This window comes from Dreissena polymorpha, chromosome 5 (genome assembly GCF_020536995.1).
Source record: "Dreissena polymorpha isolate Duluth1 chromosome 5, UMN_Dpol_1.0, whole genome shotgun sequence".
Lineage (NCBI taxonomy): Eukaryota > Metazoa > Mollusca > Bivalvia > Myida > Dreissenidae > Dreissena > Dreissena polymorpha.
This window is the reverse complement of record NC_068359.1, coordinates 67736298-67758851: the sequence shown is the minus strand read 5'-3', so window position 1 is coordinate 67758851 and position 22554 is coordinate 67736298. Positions and strand designations below refer to the sequence as shown.

The following is a 22554-nucleotide window of genomic DNA, read 5'->3' as shown; positions in this document are numbered from 1 at the left end:
TGATTATTGATTTTCGACCATTTCCTTCACAGTTTATGTATGGAACGCTTGAAGGCGCTATTATTATTGCGGACGGATGGCAAATTTAGTTATCAACGACATAAGACACACATTTGTAACGAAGTACCTGATATTATACAAAAAGCAATATACCGGCTGTGGGTTATTTGCAATCGCATTTACAACTTCATTTTGCTTTCTTAAAGATATATGTTTAACAGTATCTTTTTACTTTCGTGTTCGGTTTAAGAAACTAAACATAAATCAAATTTATATTTTGTTACAAATATTGATATTAATCAGCAGATGATGAAACAGATTTTTACATTTGTCGGGCATCTTATGATAATCGAACTAACGCTTTTGGCGACAGTTTTCTGAAGTTATGCATAGCTCGTGATTTACAATTATGTAACGGTCGAATAGGGAGCGATGCGAGGGTTTGTAAATTCACATGTTTGACGGAATATGTTAGGGCGAAAGCGTGGCTAATTATTTGTAAGGCAGATTTTTGTCAAGATTTTACCGAATTTTCAAATCACGCACCACTAACATTTGATTCAAAAAAACGAATACAAATAAATATGTTCATGTAATAAACGCTGAAAGCTATAACGTTAAATCAGATAATAATTATAGTGTTTTAACGGAGACATGATTTATGACTACGTGCTTTTTTTGTTGAAGAAATGAGAAATTCAAATGTGTCTTATTTATATTTTATCCATGTCTTAAATGTGTATTATTTATACAAGACTACATTCTATACTGCCAGTGTCATGCGAAAATGGATCTTATTTCTTAATATCCACCTTCACACTTTATTCTTTATTAGCGCCGTCTTTAATTAGGCTATCACTATTTAAAGAACAGATTACTGTGAAATTAATACAAATGTGCAACGGTGATATTGATCCATCTTCGTTGTTAATTTTAAATGTACACAACAATTAAGCAATAAATGAAATCCGTTATTTTGGCAGTAGATCCTTTTTTTCAGTACAGTAGCCAGGTGCCTGTGTATTGAGCTGACAAGATAGGGATCATCACAGCAGGTTGCTAATACACAGTGTTGACTTCCCCTGTTTTATTATTGTATTTGCTATTTACCTGATTGGCATAAATGAAGTGTATTCAATCGGGTCTGCTGGCGTTATGTTAAAGGTCATTTTATGTGAAAAGCTGGGTCTCGGACATAATTTCAATCGTTTTGCTTTTATACACAATTTTTGAAACAATGAATATATTGGCGCGATTAAACATGATTTATAAATCAAGCTGACAGAATAGTTTCAGTTCCTAATTATGTGTACGGTAATTTAATTCCCATCTCTCGCTTAACTCAACGTTCAATGGCACGCGCACTTAACAAAATTATAAAACATCACGTGTTTCATTATATTTATTTTTATAAATTGGGCACACATATTATATGTTATACATTGTTGTTTTTTTTTACTCAACCAGAAAGAAATAATAAAACATTGTTATATATTAAGCGCTTTACTTTTGCAAAATGCTACATTAAATAAGGAAATATCATATTGTTTTTGTTACGTGCTTGAAATATTTATAAAAAAGCAGTTTTTTGTAATACAATCGGAATTTGACCTTTAATTTGATGCAATCCACACTAAAAATAGCGGCCAAGCGCTCGGCCGCTGATGGTGTATTTTAGTATATACAATTATGATAAGCAACAGTAGCAGACAACAGGCATCAGGTTGATAAGAAGAACTTATATATTTATTGGACGTGACTAACATCACCAACTAAAATGATTTGAAATAATAAATTTTCCCAGAATAATTGTATAACATTATTCATCTAGCGGCCAAGTGCATTAATCTGTTTTACTGTTTAGTAATACCATCATTTTTAAACTGATAACGGAAATAAAGAAATATCGTGTTTGTTTTTTTTTTGGTTAAGTGTACGTGCTTGAAATAATTATTGTATTACATGTACCGCATTTAAAGATACTACATCCGCACATCAGACCAAGATAGATATATTTGACATAAGGCAACACTACAGTGAGGCGTTATGAGAGACAGTAACGATAAGGGTGATAGGTGACATTGACGCACAGACTGAACAAAGTTCATGTTATGTTATGTACGAACGAAAGGCCGCACGAACGTACGGACCGACGGACGAAGGAACGAAATGACGGACGTACGAAGGAACAAACGAACGGACGGATTAGCGAATTGACGAATGAACAGACGGACGGATGAACGAAGAAGGGACGGACGGACGAAGGAACAGACGGACGAACGAACAGACGCATGAACGGACGGACGGACGAACGAAAGAAGGGACGGACGAACGAAGGAACGGACTAACGAACGAACGGATGCACAGACGTGAGAACGAAGGAACGGGTGGACCGACGGAGGAACGAACGAACGGAGAGACAAACGAAAGAAGGGACGGATGGACAAACGAACGGACTAACGAACAAACGGACGCACGAACGCAGGAACGGACGGGCGCACTAATGAAGGGTCGAACAGACGGGCGAACAAACGGACGCACTAACGAACGAAGGAACAGACGGACGCACGAACAAACGGACGGACGAACAGACGAGTTCCCCATCCAGATCAGCACTAAAGCGACCGCGACCGCAGAAGTGCCTGTGCCCATTGCACTAGCACCATTGGTGTGATTTGTGAATGTTTCCTTTTCCCCCCTCAGTTTCTATTTCCTTTCCCCTGTAACATTGCTTATGTTTCTTTCCATCAATGTTAGTGGACTTGTAAATACGTTGCATTCTGTATTATGTTTTTTGGACTTGTAAGTTGCATTTTGCATCTTGTATTGTCAATTTCCTACGACGTCATGACATAATGTCATGCGTAAATATATTATATATCGGGATAGGGCTACACGCAGGTTCGCCTTTCAGCCCAATCCTATGTCAATGTCATGTAACTTGTGAGTATGTTACTATGTCGTTATAAATAATTTTAAACCGAATAACGTTACGTAACATTCACAACAGGTACCATGGTGGCCAGAACAGAAATTAGTAAGTGGTGTGTAATCTATTTATATTGGATAATTACATATATGTATTGTCACGAGTAAAGATGAAGCATAAACAAAACAATAGTGCCCATCACACAAACATGCTTATTATTAACAAGATTTGGGTAGATTTGGGTATCCTTATTATTATTATTTAATTATTATTATTATAAACATCTGTGCTCCGGCGTTGTAATTTGTTTACATCTTCGTGGATTGTTAATGGAGTTTTTAACACTCTAATAATTGATTTTTGTGTTCTTATCATTGGTTCTGTATTGTTAACTGTTACATGTTGCAATGTTCACATTGAAATGATATTAAAGACAACTAAAACTATGAGTAGCGTTTTCCTGTAATACATATTTCAACTGAAGTAAATAATAAATACCATGGCATGATGGAACAACATTTATAAATCAAATAACGAGGTTGCATTTCAATAAATTTCAACAATATAGCAAATGTATCTCAAAATATCAACAATTCACATTTTAATATGTGGCTTGAAACATTTGTATTAACAGTATGTATCTAATTCTCCGTATATTGTATACATAACGTATTTATCCAATGCGCTTTCGGTAATTCTATTGCGCTTTCGGTCGGTATATCTAGTAACCCGCTTCAGGTACGTTTCTGATAATTTCTTTATCAATTCAAAACCATTTAAAAAAACAACAAAGACGAGAGCCCGGTCATTGTCAAAATGCACAACTGTGTTAAGTTTGCGCAAATTAATTAAGTATTTTTTTCATAAAGTGCAACCGCGTGTTTGAAAACACACAAAGTGAAATGCTATGTGTGGTATATTTGTTATTCAACCAACTAAAACGTTCATTATAATATTGTTGAAGGTTTAAAAAATAGGGCGGACATTGTAATTCTTCATAGAGAAGCTACATATATTGTATGTTTGCACATATACATCTGATTCGGAGTCTTTGTATAAAAATGCAACAATGCTATGTGTGGTATGGAAGAATTTTCCCGTCAGTTCTGCATTTAACCTGAACACAGTTTTGTAAGAATCTAAAAGATATACTTTTAGTCTGTACTGAAAATATATCAAATTAACCTAATGTTACATGATGGAATACTGAAGTAATTGTGTAATGTTTTAACAATTTATGTTTCCAATCGTCTTTTTTAACAAACACGTTATGTTGAACTATAATATTTTTTTTGACTTATTGTCTTTATAAAAATATCATGATTGATATTTCTGCCGGATTATTAAATTCGGTCTTTTTTTATAAATGAATGACAAAGAAAGTAAAAGCACTTGCTTTAAAAAGTTGTTTTTCAGACTTGACAAGGATTAGTCGAAGGATTTGTAACGCTTTAAGGCGCGAAGCTGTGTAAGAATTAGATGAACACCATCAAACCACACGGAAGGTGTTATGCGGCAAGTCAATTATCAAAACCATAGTGACAGAGACGGACCCAGCTTCATTCTGTGATGTTTACGGAAAGCTATTCCAACTAACTATGCAAACATTCCATATAATATGTATTTTGGCATAATCAAAACAAAGTGTATGTATTGATATTTGTGTATATCAGAGACGTAGATAACAGAGACTGGAAAGTCGCCCATTTTATATAATAAAGCTTGCCGAGTTCTCACACGTGACGGGATTTCGCGAGACTTGAAGAAAAATATAGACGACACCATTTTGTTTGCGAAGCGGGTAAAAGCTACAAACTAAAGTGCGAATTTAGAGCGAGTTCTTTGTTGACATTGACTGAATATGTTATTTATACATTGCTGGATAATGTTTTCACCAGACCAGTTCAGTAAACAAGGGACATCATTGGAGGTTACGGTAAGAATCGTTACAAACATTACTGCATTTTTACGCTATTCTCGGTGAACACACGTTTTGCTCCAATTGCAGTAAACTTGTGACACATTTAACTAAGAAAATATGACCTGAATATTATTAAATTTGATTTTTGTATTAAAGTACTGATTTGGTTTAATGAATTCACACCTTTTTAAAGTGATATTCTGTTATATAATAAAATTACACCAGATTTTATTTATCCCATTTTGCCGATGCATTTGATTTTCTATTTGAACTCCTCATAGTTTTAGCGAATAAAACTTCGAATATAAACTACGGATCACATCATATATGGTTTCATTTTAAAGTGCTGATTGGGTTTTATGTCTGCTCATATTTTTAGTGTGATATTCCATTAAATTATTAAGTTGTGCAAGTTTTAATTTTACCCTATTTTTCACATACTTGCTTTCAGCCATTTTGGTTTTCCATAAAAAACATGCATATTTCCAGTGACATAAGCTAAAATGGGTGTGTTGCATCATATCATAACTGATATTTTTTTAAGTGCTAATTTTATTGTATTTTTTGCATATATTTTCATATTGGTGTTCCTTAACCTAAGAAAATTACACCAGATTTTATTTTCCCCATGTTGTGGGTGAATGCTTTTAGCCAAAAAATGTTTCAATCCAAACTCTTCATAGTTCTAGCGACTAAAACTGACAACATGTTCTATGGATCATATCATCAATGGTATCATTTTAAAGTGCAAACTGAGTTTTAAGGCTGCCCTTATTTTCATTTTGATATTCCTTTCAATAATGAAATTATCTTAAGTTTTAATTTGTCCTATTTTTCAGGTATTTGCATTCAGTCGTTTTGATTTTCCGCAAAAACCTTGCATATTTTGCGTGACCAAAGCTAAAATTAAAGTGCATTGCATCATATAATAATTTATATTTTTTTAAAGTGCTAATTGTAATTTATTAAGTCACATATTTTCATTGTGATATGCCTTTGAATAAGAAATTGAGACCAAATTAAATTTTCCCCATTTTGTCGGTGCATGCTATAAGCCAAAAATTGTTTCAATCCAAACTCTTCATAGTTTTAATGACTAAAACTGACAACGTGTTCTATGGATCATATCATCAATGCCTTTTCAATGGTATCATTTATAAGTGAAGACCGAGTTTTAAGGCTGCCCTTATTTTCATTTTGATATTCCTTTCAAAAATGAAATTATCCAAGTTTTAATTTATCCTGTTTTTCAGGTTTTTGCATTCAGTCGCTTTGATTTTCCGCAAAAACCTTGCATATTTTGCGTGACCAAAGCTTAAAAAGGGTGCATTGCATCATATCATTACTTATATTTTTTAAAGTGCTAATTGTAATTTATTAAGTCACATATTTTCATTGTTATATGCCTTTGAATAAAAAATTGTCAGCAAATTAAATTTTCCCCATTTTGTCGGTGCATGCTATAAGCCAAAAATTGTTTTAATCCAAACTCTTCATAGTTTTAACGACAAAAACTGACAACATGCTCTATGGATCATATCACCAATGGTACCATTTTAAAATGCAAACTGAGGTTTAAGGCTGCCCTTATTTTCATTTTGATATTCCTTTTAAGAAATGAAATTATCCAAGTTTTAAATTGTCTTGTTTTTCAGGTTTTTGCATTCATTCGTTTTGATTTTCTGCAAAAAACCTGCATATTTTGAGTGACCAAAGCTATAAAAAAAGGTCCATTGCAATATATCATAACTTATATTTTTAAAGAGTGCTAATTGTAAATTATATAGCCCCACATTTTCAATGTGATATTCTTTTGCATAAGAAAATTACAACATATTTTATTTACCCCACTTTGCAGGTGACTTCTTTAAGCCAAAAATTGTTTCAATCCAAACATTTCATAGTTGCAGCGACTAAAACGTCAAATATAAACTATGGATCGCATCAAATATGGTATCATTTTTTTGGCATGCCAATTGAGTTTAATGTCTGCCCAAATTTTCATTTTGACATTCCTTTAAATAATGAAATTCTGCAAGTGGTAATTTATCCTGTTTTTCAGATATTTGCATACAGCCGTTTCGATTTTCCGCAAAAAACTTTATGTTTTTAGTGACCAAAGCTAAAAAGGGGTGCATTGCTTCATATAATAACTGATATTTTTCTACAGTGCTGATTGAACTTTATTTAGCTCCTCAGTTTCATAGTGATATTTCTTTGCTTAAGAAAGTTACACCATATTTTATACAAAGTTTATGGCTAGTATTGAATAGAATTAAAGCTCAATTTCAACCTGTGGATGTTAATTACAATAAAAAAAATTAAGTATAATATGAATATGGTTAAATACCTCATTATTATTGATTTCAAAAACAATAAAACTTAGCATATCTCTGTAATTAAAATTATCTGGATTAAATTTAAGTTAACACAGTTAGGGATTCCTTTATTCCTTTCTTAACTTTCCCTAATATCCATAAAAACCTCCCAGGCAGATGTCAAATTGACCCCAGTTACTCATGTTGTGTATTATTCCCTACATAACTGCCAATTTATGTCACCTAGTTTATGGCTTTATGGGTGTTGAAATGCCTCTTATCAGGGGATATATCTCAAGTTGAGTAGGCACCAGCTCAGTATGGTTTCATATTAGTCCTCCCCTATTAAAGCTCACTTTGTATTATAAATATAATTTGTAATTCCGCTTCATTCTCATTCGCAATCATACTTTGTGTAAAGCAGAGTAAATTGTTGAAGAAAATTATTAAAAAGAATTGTTGGGTTATTCTTTGGAGTTAAAACCGTCGAAGAAAGTGCTTTATTAGAAAAAAGTGCTTCAGTGTTTTAAGTTAAGGAAGGATTTAATTCATTGATCATTTGATATAGTTTTATTTATATGGAAGGATTTAATTAATCAGAGACGTAGATAACTACCTACGTCTCTGAATTAATTGATCTATTAATATATAGTTTAATTAATAAATATAGTTATAATACAATCATTTAATACTTAATATAATAGCTAGATTATTTAATTTTAAAAAGGTGATCAGTGAATATTATATCTAAGAATTTTATTGTAAACCGGTGCTTGTTCATTAATATATATCTCTGAAAGGAAATGTAATGTGTATAAGCTCATTTACTATTAAAATTTTGTCTATTACCAGGTATTTTGTGGTGTAATTGTGTGGGTTCAGAGTCTGACTGGATATCTACACCTCTGGTGGATTATAAAAAAGAAGGGTTCGTCCACAGAAAAGGAGTAAGTTCATATTTAGTTTAGAAGTTTTTAACAATATATGCTGCCTATACCCTATAAAGATTTCTTGACGAGATAAATGGGATAATCTGCCATCAGAGCAAATGAGTTGACATTATTGATATGCTGAGCAAAAACGAATCGATAGATGTTCGGTTGCGGGTTTAACGCATTTATGCCTAGTGGACTCTCCCAGCCTTCTAAATTGGATCAATTTATTTCCAAACTTGTACAGACCTGTTTACCCTACTGATTGCTTCTCAGTAGTATGGAGGGCATCTCTCAGTAGTTTTGGGCTATTGTCAGTAGTTTTAACCTTTTCAATCATTTTGAGCATTAAAACACCATGACTGGGTCACATATCAGTCTAACGGTACACAAAGCATTAGATGAATTTACTTGCTAATAATTAAATATGTTAAGTGATTTTAATTGATTTTATTTGTTACAGCCTCTGCCATTTGGAATGGGAAAAATTGCACAATAAACCATGAAATTGGAAAAAATAGCGCGATAAACCATGAAATTTGGGAAACATTAAGTATTATAAATATGATTATAAGTAACAGAATTAAAATTGTTTTTAAGTGCATGTTTGTCAGCATTTTTATATTATAAAGTGCTGCTTTAATGTCTTCTTACATTGAAGACAATATTTAATTAATATCCATCCACATGCATATTAAACTTAAAATAATCTATAGATTCTTAAATACACCATTTGGTCATAAGCTCTTTAAGAGTAGCTATTTTTTTAATTCAGTATTTTTTCAAATTAAATATCATAAGGGGAAACCATAAACAAATATTGACAAACGCCCTTTAGTGTTCTTGTTGTGCTAATAATGTTTTAAATGGAGTTAAAATAATATATTTTATTTGTTTACCTTTCAATATCTTGCACTTGACAACCTCAGTTCAATGCTTTTTCATTAAATTGTACAGCGTAACAAACATGACAAAGCAGAATATGCATATGAATCTGAGTATACACAGATCCACTTACATATAAATCAAATCATGTTTGTCTCTTTCCTTTTTCGAACGATACTCATTATAATAAATGCTTTTACTTTGTGAGTAGACTGAACTACAATTCTCAAACACTTGTGTCCGTGACGCACATTCACGGTGCATATTTCTGATATTTTATTTTATCTAAAACGTAGTATTTTGAGTGAATTGACACACGCATTACATTATTCCCAAATGACCATATGATATCCGTTGTTAATTTGAATGGTATTTATTATTTTCGCCGTTAATCGCAATTTCTCGTCTGCTTGCCGCCATCTTGGACGTGTGTAAAAACAGGCGTGCTCAATCCCGAAACATCGACTAACGTCGGTATTCTCCGCAATAGAGAGAGAGAGATGTGTATTCTGGATAGCAACGTAAAATCGTATATATTCGGCTAAATTTGCGAACCAATACGCAAGTCAGTTGTTGTTCGGTGACGACTCGACAAGCTCGATCAGCACTCGTTCCCCGGGAGGCTTAAATTTGAACGTTTCTTACTACGCAAGCGCCAAAATGATTATGATTGATAAATTACCCGCAAAAACCGAAAATAAGCGAAAGTAGCCTGCAACCCGGGTGAGTCGCGGTACTTAAGAAATATTCATTTGCGTCTAGAAACCATCTTCAAATATCAGATAAATAATTTATAAGACAAACATATCTGACTTAACTTCATTGGAAAATAGCCTTTTTATGACGAAAATCCTTCAATTTTAACTGCGGTATCAACAAAAACAGCACCACTGTCCGCCATTGTTGTTTATTTTCCCTCCCGGTTGACTCGCGGTAAATAGGTTAAACGACACTTATATAAAATTTAACATGAATAAACATAAAGATTTGGCATACCATTCAAAGTAACAATAAATAACGTATATAACAATTAGAACATATGGAATTTAAGACATCAAATAAAATAAATATCACAGGTATGTTCAAGCAGTGTCTAATTTTAATTCTCAATATTCAAATAACTGTTCATGTTCATTCTTCTGCTTAAGAGCCTGACCTATCGAAATAATTTTTAAAAATCGGTGGTGTGTAACCCATTCACAAAGAGAATAATATTGGTAGTGTCTGACCTAAGCAACCGCAAGCAGACGAACTTAAAATATGAAAAAGTTGGAAAGGAATTTTCATTTTAACATGGATTTTTACATAATTTTGATTTAAAATGATGTTTTAAATCGTTTTTGGGTAGTTACTTACCAAAAATCTATTCATACTGGCAGAAAAAGATGTTTTCTGTCAGATTTCAAAAGTAGGTCACGCAGGTTTGTTTACAAACACAATCCAGAGGGCGCTAATGAAACACCGCGAGTCAAAACGACCCGCGACTCAACCGGGTTTGAGTATACGATTAAATATTGAAATTCGACCATTTTGATCGATGGATCCGTAGTTTTTCAGAACATATCCGTAGTGCGTAGTTTAGCCAAATAATTCGTAGTAACTTCGGCGAATCCGTAGAAGTTAACAGGTCTGCTAGTATATTTAGTTCTATATTTTTTTAGACGCTAGGCATAAATGGGTTAACTTCTTGGTCACAAAAATTTGACCTTGTAAATATTAGGTAGACTTTGTACTCTTACCAAACCAATAAAAGAGTCTGCAAAAAAGGTTATTCAAGTATCTCATAGGGTGTTTACTAAGAAATAAAAAACATGATTTAATGGAGGAACTGTTCAATTACGAACGTTCACCTATTTTGCCTTACAAACATAACTAGCCAATTAACCCTTTCCCACTCAGAAGCATAGTGAAAATGGCTATGTGCAAACAGCATAAAACCAGAACAGCCTGCGATTAACTCGCAGTCTGTTCAGGTTTTATGCTGTTTGCTTTTCACCAGTATCTTAGGGTTATTAATGAAGCCTTTCGAACTTGATTATATTAAAGATAGATAGTTATATTCATGGTTTTTACTTATTATTTCAATATTAAAATAATATTTAGTTGAACAAATGTTTTCATGCACATTGTTTTTAGTTTGTATTTCAATATAACATCTTTACAAAAGGTACACAATGGCAGAAGACATACATCTATGTATTTTGAATTTATTTATTTATTTTTCTCATTTTTATTTATAAAACAAAATATACAACAACAGATTATGTAATCGTTTCGCGTTGCAACGCTTTATAATTTTCAGGGTTTTAAACATTCAAAATATGCATATAATGGATATTTTAGAGCATGGTAAATGTTCAGTAATACTGTTTCCTAACAAATATCATAATTACAATGACAATTTACGTTTCCAAAACATTATCAAGTTGACTTTAAATAGTGCAAGTCGACCAAAAACATGCCAGTTGACTAACGTGTGAGTTGACCGGCATCCTTTTTAAGTCATTTTATTGCATTCGCACACTTTTCCTTAAGTGCTGCACGAAAACTGTTGCCTGATTTGTCACTTTGATAAAGTTTATTTCTTTGAAGTTTTGCCATAGCAAACCCCCTCACAGTCACAAATAATTGAGAAATATCCTCAAGTAGCCTTCTTTTGGTAGTTTCAGCCCACACCTGTCCTTATTTTGAATAATTGTGGCATACTTTCGTGTTACCGTACTAGTTTTTTCTGTCACAAATCCTAACAACAGGTCCAGCTTCTGTTTGTTTAGTGTTCCCGACTTTGAATACTTTTTATTCAATGCGTGGATAATATATCCAGAAATGTAAAATAGAACCTTTTGTTCATTCTCACTTATGTTTGTGCAATCTCTTTTGCATTCTGTTTTTAAGACTTTGGACATATTTTCTAGAAGGCATTGCATCATACACATCAGAAACACTTGCACGAAGTTATTAATTTCATCTGGATGAGGAGTCTCCTTTTTCTTCATTTCTTCAACTAAATTATCAATTTGTTCGCTCCCCAAAATGTGGAATGTTGTAAAAAGCATTTCTCTATCATCAGACAACAATGTTACACGGAAAATCAGTCAGGTCACTAAATACTAATCTAAAACGTTCTTTAAAAAACTCGTCACTTTCACAATATTCAGCTATTACACTAATAGGTGACTTTCCAAAAATGTTATGGATTGGATTCTTAAAAATTTCAAAAAGGGCATTTTGAAATATGTCGCCGAATATTTGCTCATAAGTTTCCTTCTTCATCAAGGGTTGTGGAGGCTCTTTGGAGGTTCTCTTTGTTTTTTCCGTTTTTTGTGCTTGGCTGTTTATTGTCTTTTTGTGCTCATTTGCTGAAATATGACAATAAATTAATCATGATGAAGTTCATCCATTTACAAGTAAAATAATTCTTTATTATGGAAGTGTTTTTCAGTAACAATGTAACTTTCATGTAACGCAATTAAATCCTATTTTATAGTTAACTGGATTTTTGGGACGTCAAATGCAGTAGTCTATTATATCTTATATGGAAATCGCCATTATTACAATATGCAGTTAAAAGGAATGTTATTGGTGTGAAATGCTGAATGACAGAAAATTCATTTACCTATGAAATATTATCAAATGCATGTTAACATTTATGGTTACTTATAAGCCTTCTTTAAAGATTCCATGCGGCCTTAATAATATTTTTATCCCGAAGGAGGGCATATAGTTACATAGTTATATATAGTTACTGTGTTCGTCTGTCTGTCTGTCCGTCACAATTTTGCGTTAAGATTTCGAGAAATGCTCATAACGTCTATGTTGCTTCAAATATGGTATGGATGTGTATATGGACAAGGCCTATTCATATGCACACAAATTTTGACCCCTTTGACCTTAAACTTGAACTTAATGTCCCCGTTTAGGTATCGAAATCTGGGTTTAGGTTTCAAAAAAGCGTTTTTCTTTGGCATATGCCTTCCGATGGAGACAGCCCTTTAACTTAATTAAAAATATCATATCACACATTTAGTGTTTATCTAACATGCTGATTTGTGTTCGCAGTTTGGCCATGCCTAGAAGGAAGCGACCTAGTTACGGGGTGCAGAAGAAGCACAAGCGATCCCGACTTGTACTTGATGAATCATCCCAAACTTCACTTGACGATGGTTTCCTGCTCGACGAGGATGCCTCTATGACTGAGAACTGTGAGGCTGATACTTCTCTCAACACAGCATTCTATGAAGATAAAGCAAGTCAGTGTGGTTCGCGATCATCATTTACAACACCAGACTCAGCTGAAGTTGGAGACCTTGTTGAGATCACTGTGCCTACCAGGGTGTAGAGTTTGCGTAGTGATCTTGGTGACATTCCAAAGCCGTTTATTATAAATACGCACGCCAACGAACAGGAACTTGTCAGTTTACATTCAGATCAAGGCAATGGCAACACATATATAAGTATGAATAATGAAAGTGTGTATTAATGAAGCTGGACAAACTACTGTGTATGTGCATAAAAAGGAAGTTTTCAAGGACCATTTTTTGTTGGAACATGTTCCAAAACTGATAACATCAAGGACAGACATAGTGTGCCTTCTAGAGGTTTTATTGGCCTGTCTGTTTGCCCTGGAAACAATGATGAACAATTTGTTTTTCTTATTCCTGTCGGAAGCGCCATTTCCCATCCAGATTATGGAATGATTGCATATCATGAAGGAAACTTTAATGCAGAGTATAATTCAACAATAAGAAGCGTTTCTTGTGCTCTGCTTATTGAAGGCAACAAAAATAAACTAATGTGTAAAAAGTGTGTTAAATATCGAAGGTGCCTGGGGGAAAAACGCAGTCGTCATTATAAAATGTTAACTAAGGATATTGACTTTACGAAATCAACATACAAACATGCTGACATGCCTCGTGAACTTCTCCTGAAAAAACTACAGCAGCAAAATGTAAGAATTAGGTCCTTGCAAAGTGACGTAGACAGAATAGAACGGCATATCAAAAAAATCATTAGCAGTGAAGGTGTTTCAATGGATATGCTACATTCAGCAGAAATGAAGGACCTTATGCAGTTGTGTGAAAAGGATGTTGTACAGTCATATCCAGACTCTAATTCATTTCAACGCCTGTTCTGGGCCTAACATTTGAATGCAGTCAGTATTGACAAATTTGGAATGCGATGGCATCCTATGATTATCAGGTGGTGCTTAGCTATTCGCCACAAGTCGCAGGCTGCCTATGACACTTTGCGGGACTCAGGATTTATAAATCTTCCTAGCAATAGAACACTGTTTGATTATTCTCATTACATCCAAAGTGAATTAGGCTTTAACAAAGATGTTCTCGACATGCTAAAGACAGAGGCAGAAAAGTGTAACTCGTACAAAAAAGAATGGTTAAGTTACTGTGGAATATTGTTTGAAGAAGTGAAGGTTTAAGAAGACTTGGTGTACAACAAATATTCTGGTGAGCTGATAGAATACTGCAATTTGGACAATATGGCAATGCTTTTATGGACTTGAAAAAGATCATTTTATCTCGTGAAAGTGTGACTGCAAAATTTGTGCTTGTTTTAATGGTAAGGGGAATTGCCACCACACTCAAGTTTCCTCTAGCAGCATTTGCCACTCAGAACATCAGTTCAGACTTGCTTTTTCCAATATTGTGGTCTGCAATTTTTTTTATTAGAAATTCATCTAAACTTAAAAGTTCTTTTCCTCACATGTGATGGTGCCAGTGCCAATCGGAAGTGTTTTAAAATGCATACATTTCCAGGACATGAAACAGTTCATTTTTCTTTACATCCAGTTGATAAGTCAAGGAAAGTTTACTTCATTTCAGACGTACCACACAGGCAAAAAACTGCAAAAATTGTTTTAGTAATTCATTTTCTCATAAGAACACTAGGCGTTTGTGGAAAAATGGAAAGGACATCTCTTGGATGCACATTGTTCGGCTTTTTGAAGAGCACTGTGAATTCAACATGTATACACCTGTACCAAAGCTCACAAGAAAACATGTTGACTTGCACCTGTACCAAAGCTCACAAGAAAACATGTTGAGTTGAATGCATTTTCGTATATGAAAGTTAGTTTAGCAGCACACATCTTCAGTGACAGTGTAGCCATCGCATTGGAGGATTTATATGGTGATGAAGTGGAAGAAACTGTCATTTTCATTAAAAATATGAACAAGTTCTTTGACATTTTGAATGTAAGATCTATGGTGGAAGGCAGAAATAAGCGTAATAATAATTTGAATCCTTTTTTCTCTGCAAGTGATGAAAGGTTCAGTTGGCTAATGGTAGACTTTTTGAATTATTTTCGTGAATGGGAGGAGGGTATTTCAAAGCGCGAAGGGAACTTTACTAAGAATGAAAGGGCCAGCATGTGTCTAAGCCATCAGACAATAACTGGAATAAAGATCAGTGTGACGTCTATTTGTGAATGCACAAAATTTATGTTAAACAAGGGACAATACATGTTGTTCAATTAGTTGAATTGTCAAATGTGTATTTAATGTTTACTTTGATTGTTTTCTTTCACTGCAATACTTGCTCCTTCTGGTAACAAAACAAACAGTCTTTTAAACTTTTGAACATTAACTATATATGACAACTTTTCATTGATCAAGATATCAGTACCTCTCGTGAAGGTGCTTCCAAAAATACTTTTATCTCCCTGAAAAGAACAAAATACACATGAAATAAACTGTAAAACTAAAACAAGAGGGCAATGCGCCCTAATGCGCGCTCACCTGAGACCCAAAGGAACTGGATTATTCATGAAGATAAGACATAAAAGTGACTTCTAGTCTGAAAAGGGTTTGTTTTTATTTGACCTTGTGCCCTAGTTTTTTAGCTCACATTGCCCAGTTTCAATATCAGCCGAGATTTTATGTTCTGTCAAAATTTCATGAAGATTGGCCAATAAAAAAGCATCAACAAGTTTCACTAAAGCCATATCAAGAAAATTGCCCTGCCTCCGTTGGACTTTTTTTCAACAAACGAGAAGAATATTCTATCTTGACCCAAAAGCCATTAAAACTGACTACGTTTAATGTAAATTACACTATAATTGTGAGTACTGGAAATTTTTTCGACTCAGCACAAATATAATAGGAACAAATATTCTGACCAAGTTTGAACACAAATGGACCAAAAGATGTGACTTCTAGAGTGTTAAAGGGACCTTTTCAACCTTCGGTAAATTTACCAAATTAAAAAACAAGAGCTGTCAGAGGACAGCGCGCTCAACTATTCGAGTGTTAAACACTGTTTTACAATATAACGTAAGCCATCAATGGAAATTGTTCATATTCAATAATTTAATAGACGATCTTTCAAAATTTAAAAAATTGATTTTTTTTTTTGGGGGGGGGGTAGGGGGATTTGAGAGGGAGTATAATGTGGGGTGTGGTCATTTATTAGATGATCTTTTAAAAATAAAAAAGGAGAAAAAAAATGTGTGTGTGGGGGGGGGGGGGCTGGGATTCTGGGTTGGGGCGTTTGGGTGGAATCCATTGTGGTATTCAGGTACGTGATGTTTTGTCAAAGTATTAATAAATTCTGATCATAAATAAAGACGTTCAGGCAATCTAACTAAAGTAATATGCAAATTATAATGGAAAAAGGGCCATAATTCTAACAAAATGCTTGATACTGTTGTCTGCTCTTGTTTATAGATTGGGGTCATGTAGGTAAAGAAGTTTGCAAAATATGAAAGCAATATATATGTCAAGGGATATTGAAAATATTTGAGATGGTAAGCAAACTTTAACATAGATTTATCAATAATATGCATATTCTAAGTGGAAAAGGGGCCATAATTATTACAAAATGCTTGATAGAGTTGTCTGCTCTTGTGTATAGGTTGGGGTCATGTTGGTAAGGAAGTATGCAAAATATGAAAGCAATATGTCAAGGCACATTGAAAATATTTGGGGTAGTTCACAAACTTTAACATTTGCTGCATATTCTAAGTGGAAAAGGGGCCATAATAATTACAAAATGCTTGATAGAGTTGTCTGCTCTTGTTAATAAGTTGGTGTCATGTTGGTTAAGAAGTATGCAAAATATGAAAGCAAAATGTCAAGGAACATTGAAAATATTTGGGGTAGTACGCAAACTTGAAGATATGCACGCTAACGCAAACGCCGATGCTGGGGTGAGTAGGATAGCTCCACTATATATATTTCATAAACAATATTATTTCAGATTCACAAATTTTTGTTGTAGTTATGATATTTGATACAGTAATAATGAATATTTACCCTGCTCTAAAATATCCATTATAGTTATCTTTTGATGATTTGAAAACCTGAAAATTATAAAGCCTGGCAACGCAAAACGATTGAATAATTAGGTCAGTTATGTTGTTGTTTATTTGTTTTTTTAACACTACGACTTTTACTTCAGGGGTCAGTGGTTCGAGCTTAGTTGAGGGTTACTTTTTTCTTTAATTTTGTTTTTGTTTTTTACTGGAACATTACAGATCCCATGTTAACATTTAAAGCATTTAATGACAAACTTCAATACAAGTAAAAATCTGTGAAAAGGTCCCCTTAACAAGGTTTTTCTATAGCCATATATGGTAAATGCCCCACCCCCTTTTCAACCATATATTTCAACAGACTGGAACTATTTTCAACCAACTCCAATATATCATTAGAACAAATGTTCTGATTAACTTTCAAAAAGAACACACAATAAATGTGACTCCAAGAGGTTTAACAAGGTTTAATGTTTAACTATAGTCAATAACAGTCATATGAGGAAAACTGCCCTGCCTCCTGGCAGCCATGTTTTTCAATTAACCAGAAACATTTTTAGAAAATATATTTGGGATACATGCTCGACCAAGTTTCATGAAGATTTAATTAAAAATGTGACTTTTTGAGTGTTAACAATATTTTAATATACATGTAGCCATATAAGCAAAAATGCCCCGTCCCCTAGCAACCATGTCTTTCGCCAGACCAAAACTACTTTGGAACTCTTCAAAAATATCATAAAAAGTAATGTTCTTACAAGGTTAATGAGGATTGGAAAATAAATTTTACTTCAAGAGTGTTAACAAGGTTTTACTAAAGTCGCATAAGGAAAACTCATGGCACACACCCTGGCAGCCATGATTTCAACCAACCCATATCATTTTGAATCTCGTACAATATATTATTGGGACACATATTCTGACCAAGTTTTATGAAGATTGGACAAAAATGTGGCTTCTAGAGTGTCAACAAGGTACATGCTGATGATACCACAGACAAGGCACAACGGACAAAAGGCAATAACAAAAGCTTACAATAAGCATGTAAGTAAGCTAAAAGGAACAGAGTGCAGCCCCCTGATTTGTTTTGCTCTAGGTGATCCGATGAGACATACAGTGAGTTCTCTTTCTTGTCTGTACAGCTCTCTATCAAGGCCTGTCTTGAACACTGCATAGGTGTGCTGCAGGAAAACAGAATACTCTGGAGCCAAATTCCCCCTGAAAAAAAAACATTAACATGCACAGAAACATTTTTTGCAAACACTGATCCATATGAAAAACAAGTATTCTTGTTACCATCTTTATTTAAATCTTGCACGAAATCAAATATTTGCTGTGAACTTGAATTCCAAACACTCATGTACTTGATCTAATGTAGTGATGCATCACATTAATATCTTGGTCTAAAAACAAAAGCTAACAGTCTTAAATAAAATAAATAGAAACATGTCCATAGAGATAAGGGACTTTCCACATACATTTTTATGGCTGCACCTACACACACATAAGTAAGGATAACAAGTCCCTCCACAAAAATTTTAATGAAATGCATATAAACCATTATTTATTTTTAGTGTGTTATAAAGTTCAACTTGTTGGACAAAATACTCCAACACACTGCTTACTGGTGGTTTGGATTGGTCATGTGTTCATATCCGACTTCATTGGTGGCCTTGTATATCTGGCTGTTGAGATAGGCCTGGGCGTCTCGCAGCATCTTGCTCTTTTCCTCTAAGGTCATCTGAGGCATACCCTGTACCACAGAACCACAAGAGTAAGTATCGTACATAAAGAACCACAAAGCTGTAACATAGAAGCACAAAGCTGTACCATAAAACCACACAGCTGTAGCATAGAATCACAAAGCTGTAGCATAGAACCACAAACATGTACCATAGAATCACAAAGCTGCACCATAGAACCATTAAGCTGTACCATAGAATCACAAAGCTGTACCATAGAACCAAAAAGCTGTATCAATGAGCAAAAAAGCTGTACCAGGCAACCACAAAGCTGTAACATAGAACCACAAAGCTGTAACATAAAACCACTAAGATGTACCAAAGAATCACAAAGCTGTACCATAAAATCACAAAGATACACAATAGAGTCACAAAGATGTACAATAGAACCACACAACTGTAGCAAAAGATCACAAAGTTTACCATAGAATCACACAGATGTACCATAGAACCATAAAGCTGTAACAGATAATCACAAAGTTGTACCATATAATCACAAAGCTGTACCATATAATCACACAGATGTCCCATAAAACCACAAAGCTGTACCATAGAATCACAAAGTTGTAGCATAGAACCACAAACATGTACCATAGAATCACAAAGTTGTACCATTAAACCACAAAGCTTTACCATATAATCACAAAACTGCACCTTATAACCATTAAGATGTACCATAGAACCACAAAGCTGTACCATAGAATCCCAAAGTTGTACCATATAATCACAAAGCTGTACCATATAATCACACAGATGTACCATAAAACCACAAAGATGTACATAGAATCACAAAGCTGCACCATTTAACCATTAAGCTGTACAATAGAACCACAAAGCTGTGCCTTAGAACCACAAAGCTGTACCATAAAATCACAAAGATGTACCTTAGAACCACAAAGCTGTACCATAGGGTCACAAAGCTGTACCACAGAACAAACATAAACATAGCCAAAAAAGGCCATTCGCCAAAAAAGGCCATTCGAAAAAACAAAGAAATCCTTTTAAAATTCATAAAATTCCTTATCCTGTAGAAATAGTTTTGCCTTTATTGGTTTAAAACAAGTAAATATTGCGAAAATGATAAAGAAACTTTATTTGTAAGAAAACATATTTGACCTTGACACTTTGATTTGAAATTTTCCCTTCCGTCCAACTTGAAGGTATAATTTCCATTATGAGCTTTCTGTTAACAGGCATACTGATGGAGTCAGGGATGCAATTATGGGTTCACTAAATTATGCAATGAGGGATACATTGATGCATGAAATCAAGTATGCAATTAACAATACATTCAAAACAAAAAAAATCTGATTCAATAGGCCATCACATCATTCCTTCTAGTTATTTAAGGCTTTAATTTGCCATTTTATTGTTATCATAACTGACTTTAAATGGAATATTATTTAGAGTCAACACGTGATTGCACTTGCAACTGTTATAAAGCTGTTTCTGATATTGAAAGTTAATTTTGTTTTCCAACTCACAAAAGAGCTGGAATAGACTGATGGATGTTTTTATCTCATTTATGCATAGCATCTAGAAAAAAGGCCTTGGCAAACAGCGTAGACCCAGGTGAGACGCCGCATGATGCAGCGTCTCATCTGGGTCTACGCTGTTTGCTTAAAGGAATTTCTATAAGAAATATTCTAAATATAGAAATAAATATACTAGACATCCCTAATTTTGGAAATAAATTGTTCCAATTTAAAAGGATGGGAAAGTCCACTAGGCATAAATGGGTTAAACTCACTAGGACCCAAGGATTGCGCCTTGCAGTGGGCAGGTATTTGTTCACAAAGTCCTGCCCTAGTAGCTGCAGCAGGGCTTTCTTCCTCTCAGGCTTCAAGAACTGCTTCTCCACCCGCTGGGCAAGGATGAAAGAAATACGGTCCTCTATCTAAAACACAACACTAGTTGGGCTACATATACATTTCCAGGTTAAGCTCAGAACAAAATCAGTCTGTATCTTTATATAAAAAAATTGAGTGCACAACAGAATCAGTTTGGATGTTTATATAAAAGTTTGAGTGCACAAAAGAATCAGTCCAAATCTTTATATCAAAGTTTGAGTGCAAAACAGAATCAGTCTGTATGTTAATATAAAAGTTTAAGTGCAAAACAGAATCAGTCTGTATGTTTATACCAAAGTTTGAGTGCAAAATAGAATTTGTCTGGATGTTTATACCAAAGTTTGAGTGCAAAGTAGAATCAGTCTGGATGTTTATACAAGAGGGCCAAGATGGCCCTAGTTCGCTCACCTGAGAGGAGTCGGTTCATTCAATTTTTACCTAATCAAACTAGTCAAACTTTACCTAGATACTGACCAGGCAAACATCCTGGTCAAGTTTCATCATTACTGAACCAAAACTCTGGCGTAGGGAGTGTTTTGGTTTTTGTAACATTTGAAATGGTGACCTTTCATCAAACTTGACTGAGATCTTTCAGTAACTTTGATAAAGAATGCTTGAGAAATGTGAATGCTAGAGTGTTTACAAACCAAATGTGGACGGACGGACAGCGGACAATGACCAATCCTAAAACCTCACCTGAGCAATCAGGTGAACTAAAGTGTATTTCACCGATCTGAGCCATTTTCCAACTTGTCCAAGAAATCAATAAAACCAATGTATTGACTAAGTTTCACGATGATTAGGCAAAATATGTGACTTCCATAGTGTTTGATCACAAGGTTTCTCTTAATATAGTCTCATAAGGAAAACTGCCCCACCCCACTGGCAGCCATGTTTATTGACAAATCAGGGCCATTTGCAAACTCATCTCAGATATATATAAAACCAATCTTTTCACCAAGTTTCATGATGATTGGGCAAAAAATGTGACTACTAGAGTGTTCACAAAATAAATGGAAAATGGCAATTTAACACAATAAATCAAAGAATAATTGATGTCAACACATCTGATGCCAAGGTGCTGTTGGCAGCAAGGTCTGCTGATAGACAGAGTTGAGCCACTGAATCTGGTATGGTTCTCGGTCCTGGTGAACCTCTCGTTCTTGGTCAATATTGGCCATGTTGTATGCTGGGTACCAGGCACAGAATTTTGATGAGCTTTTTTAATGTTTAACCTTTAAGGTTAAACAGAAGTCTGTTTAAAAGCTCTACAGAAATTATTTATGTAGGGTGAACTTTCTTGACACTTACAACAAAAATCACACTACAAATTGTCAACTAAAGGCAATGCTTTAATTGATCGGGCAGAAGTAAAAATATAGAATATCTGAATATAGAGGTCCCTTTAACATATGAAATTGTACTAAATGTGTGAAAAACATAACAATAACATTAAGGGTTTAACATAGTGACTTTTTGAAATGTGTATGCGCAAATATTGATACATACAAGACAAAGAATTATTTAATTAGTATAACTCAATGATATTCAGTATATATTATATGGCATTCAAATAATATTCTTTTTATAATCATAAATGAATGAAGCATAAATGAATGACAAATCTATGTACATATCACAGACATTTCAATTAAAAATGTTAGAAAACTACATGTTATTACATTACAGATCACTGGAGTACTTTACA

The 22554-nt window shown here is 34.1% G+C and overlaps 1 protein-coding gene across 4 annotated transcripts in view; it reads right to left on the bottom strand.

Moving 5' to 3' along the window:
* Positions 1-22554, bottom strand: part of LOC127880641 (uncharacterized) — a 158072-nt gene that overhangs the window by 63007 nt on the left and 72511 nt on the right. For 2 of the 4 annotated variants that reach the window (XM_052427963.1, XM_052427962.1), the window contains 5 exons: positions 20747-20893; positions 18880-19007; positions 18370-18472; positions 15628-15664; positions 11183-12344 (listed from right to left, as the gene is read on the bottom strand). In XM_052427963.1, the coding sequence (XP_052283923.1) occupies positions 12052-12344; positions 15628-15664; positions 18370-18472; positions 18880-19007; positions 20747-20893 (708 nt within the window). In that variant the 3' untranslated portion in view covers positions 11183-12051. Of the gene's footprint in view, positions 1-11182; positions 12345-15627; positions 15665-18369; positions 18473-18879; positions 19008-20746; positions 20894-22554 lie in introns of those variants that run through there. The other 2 variants (XM_052427964.1, XM_052427965.1) reach the window with 2 other exon arrangements.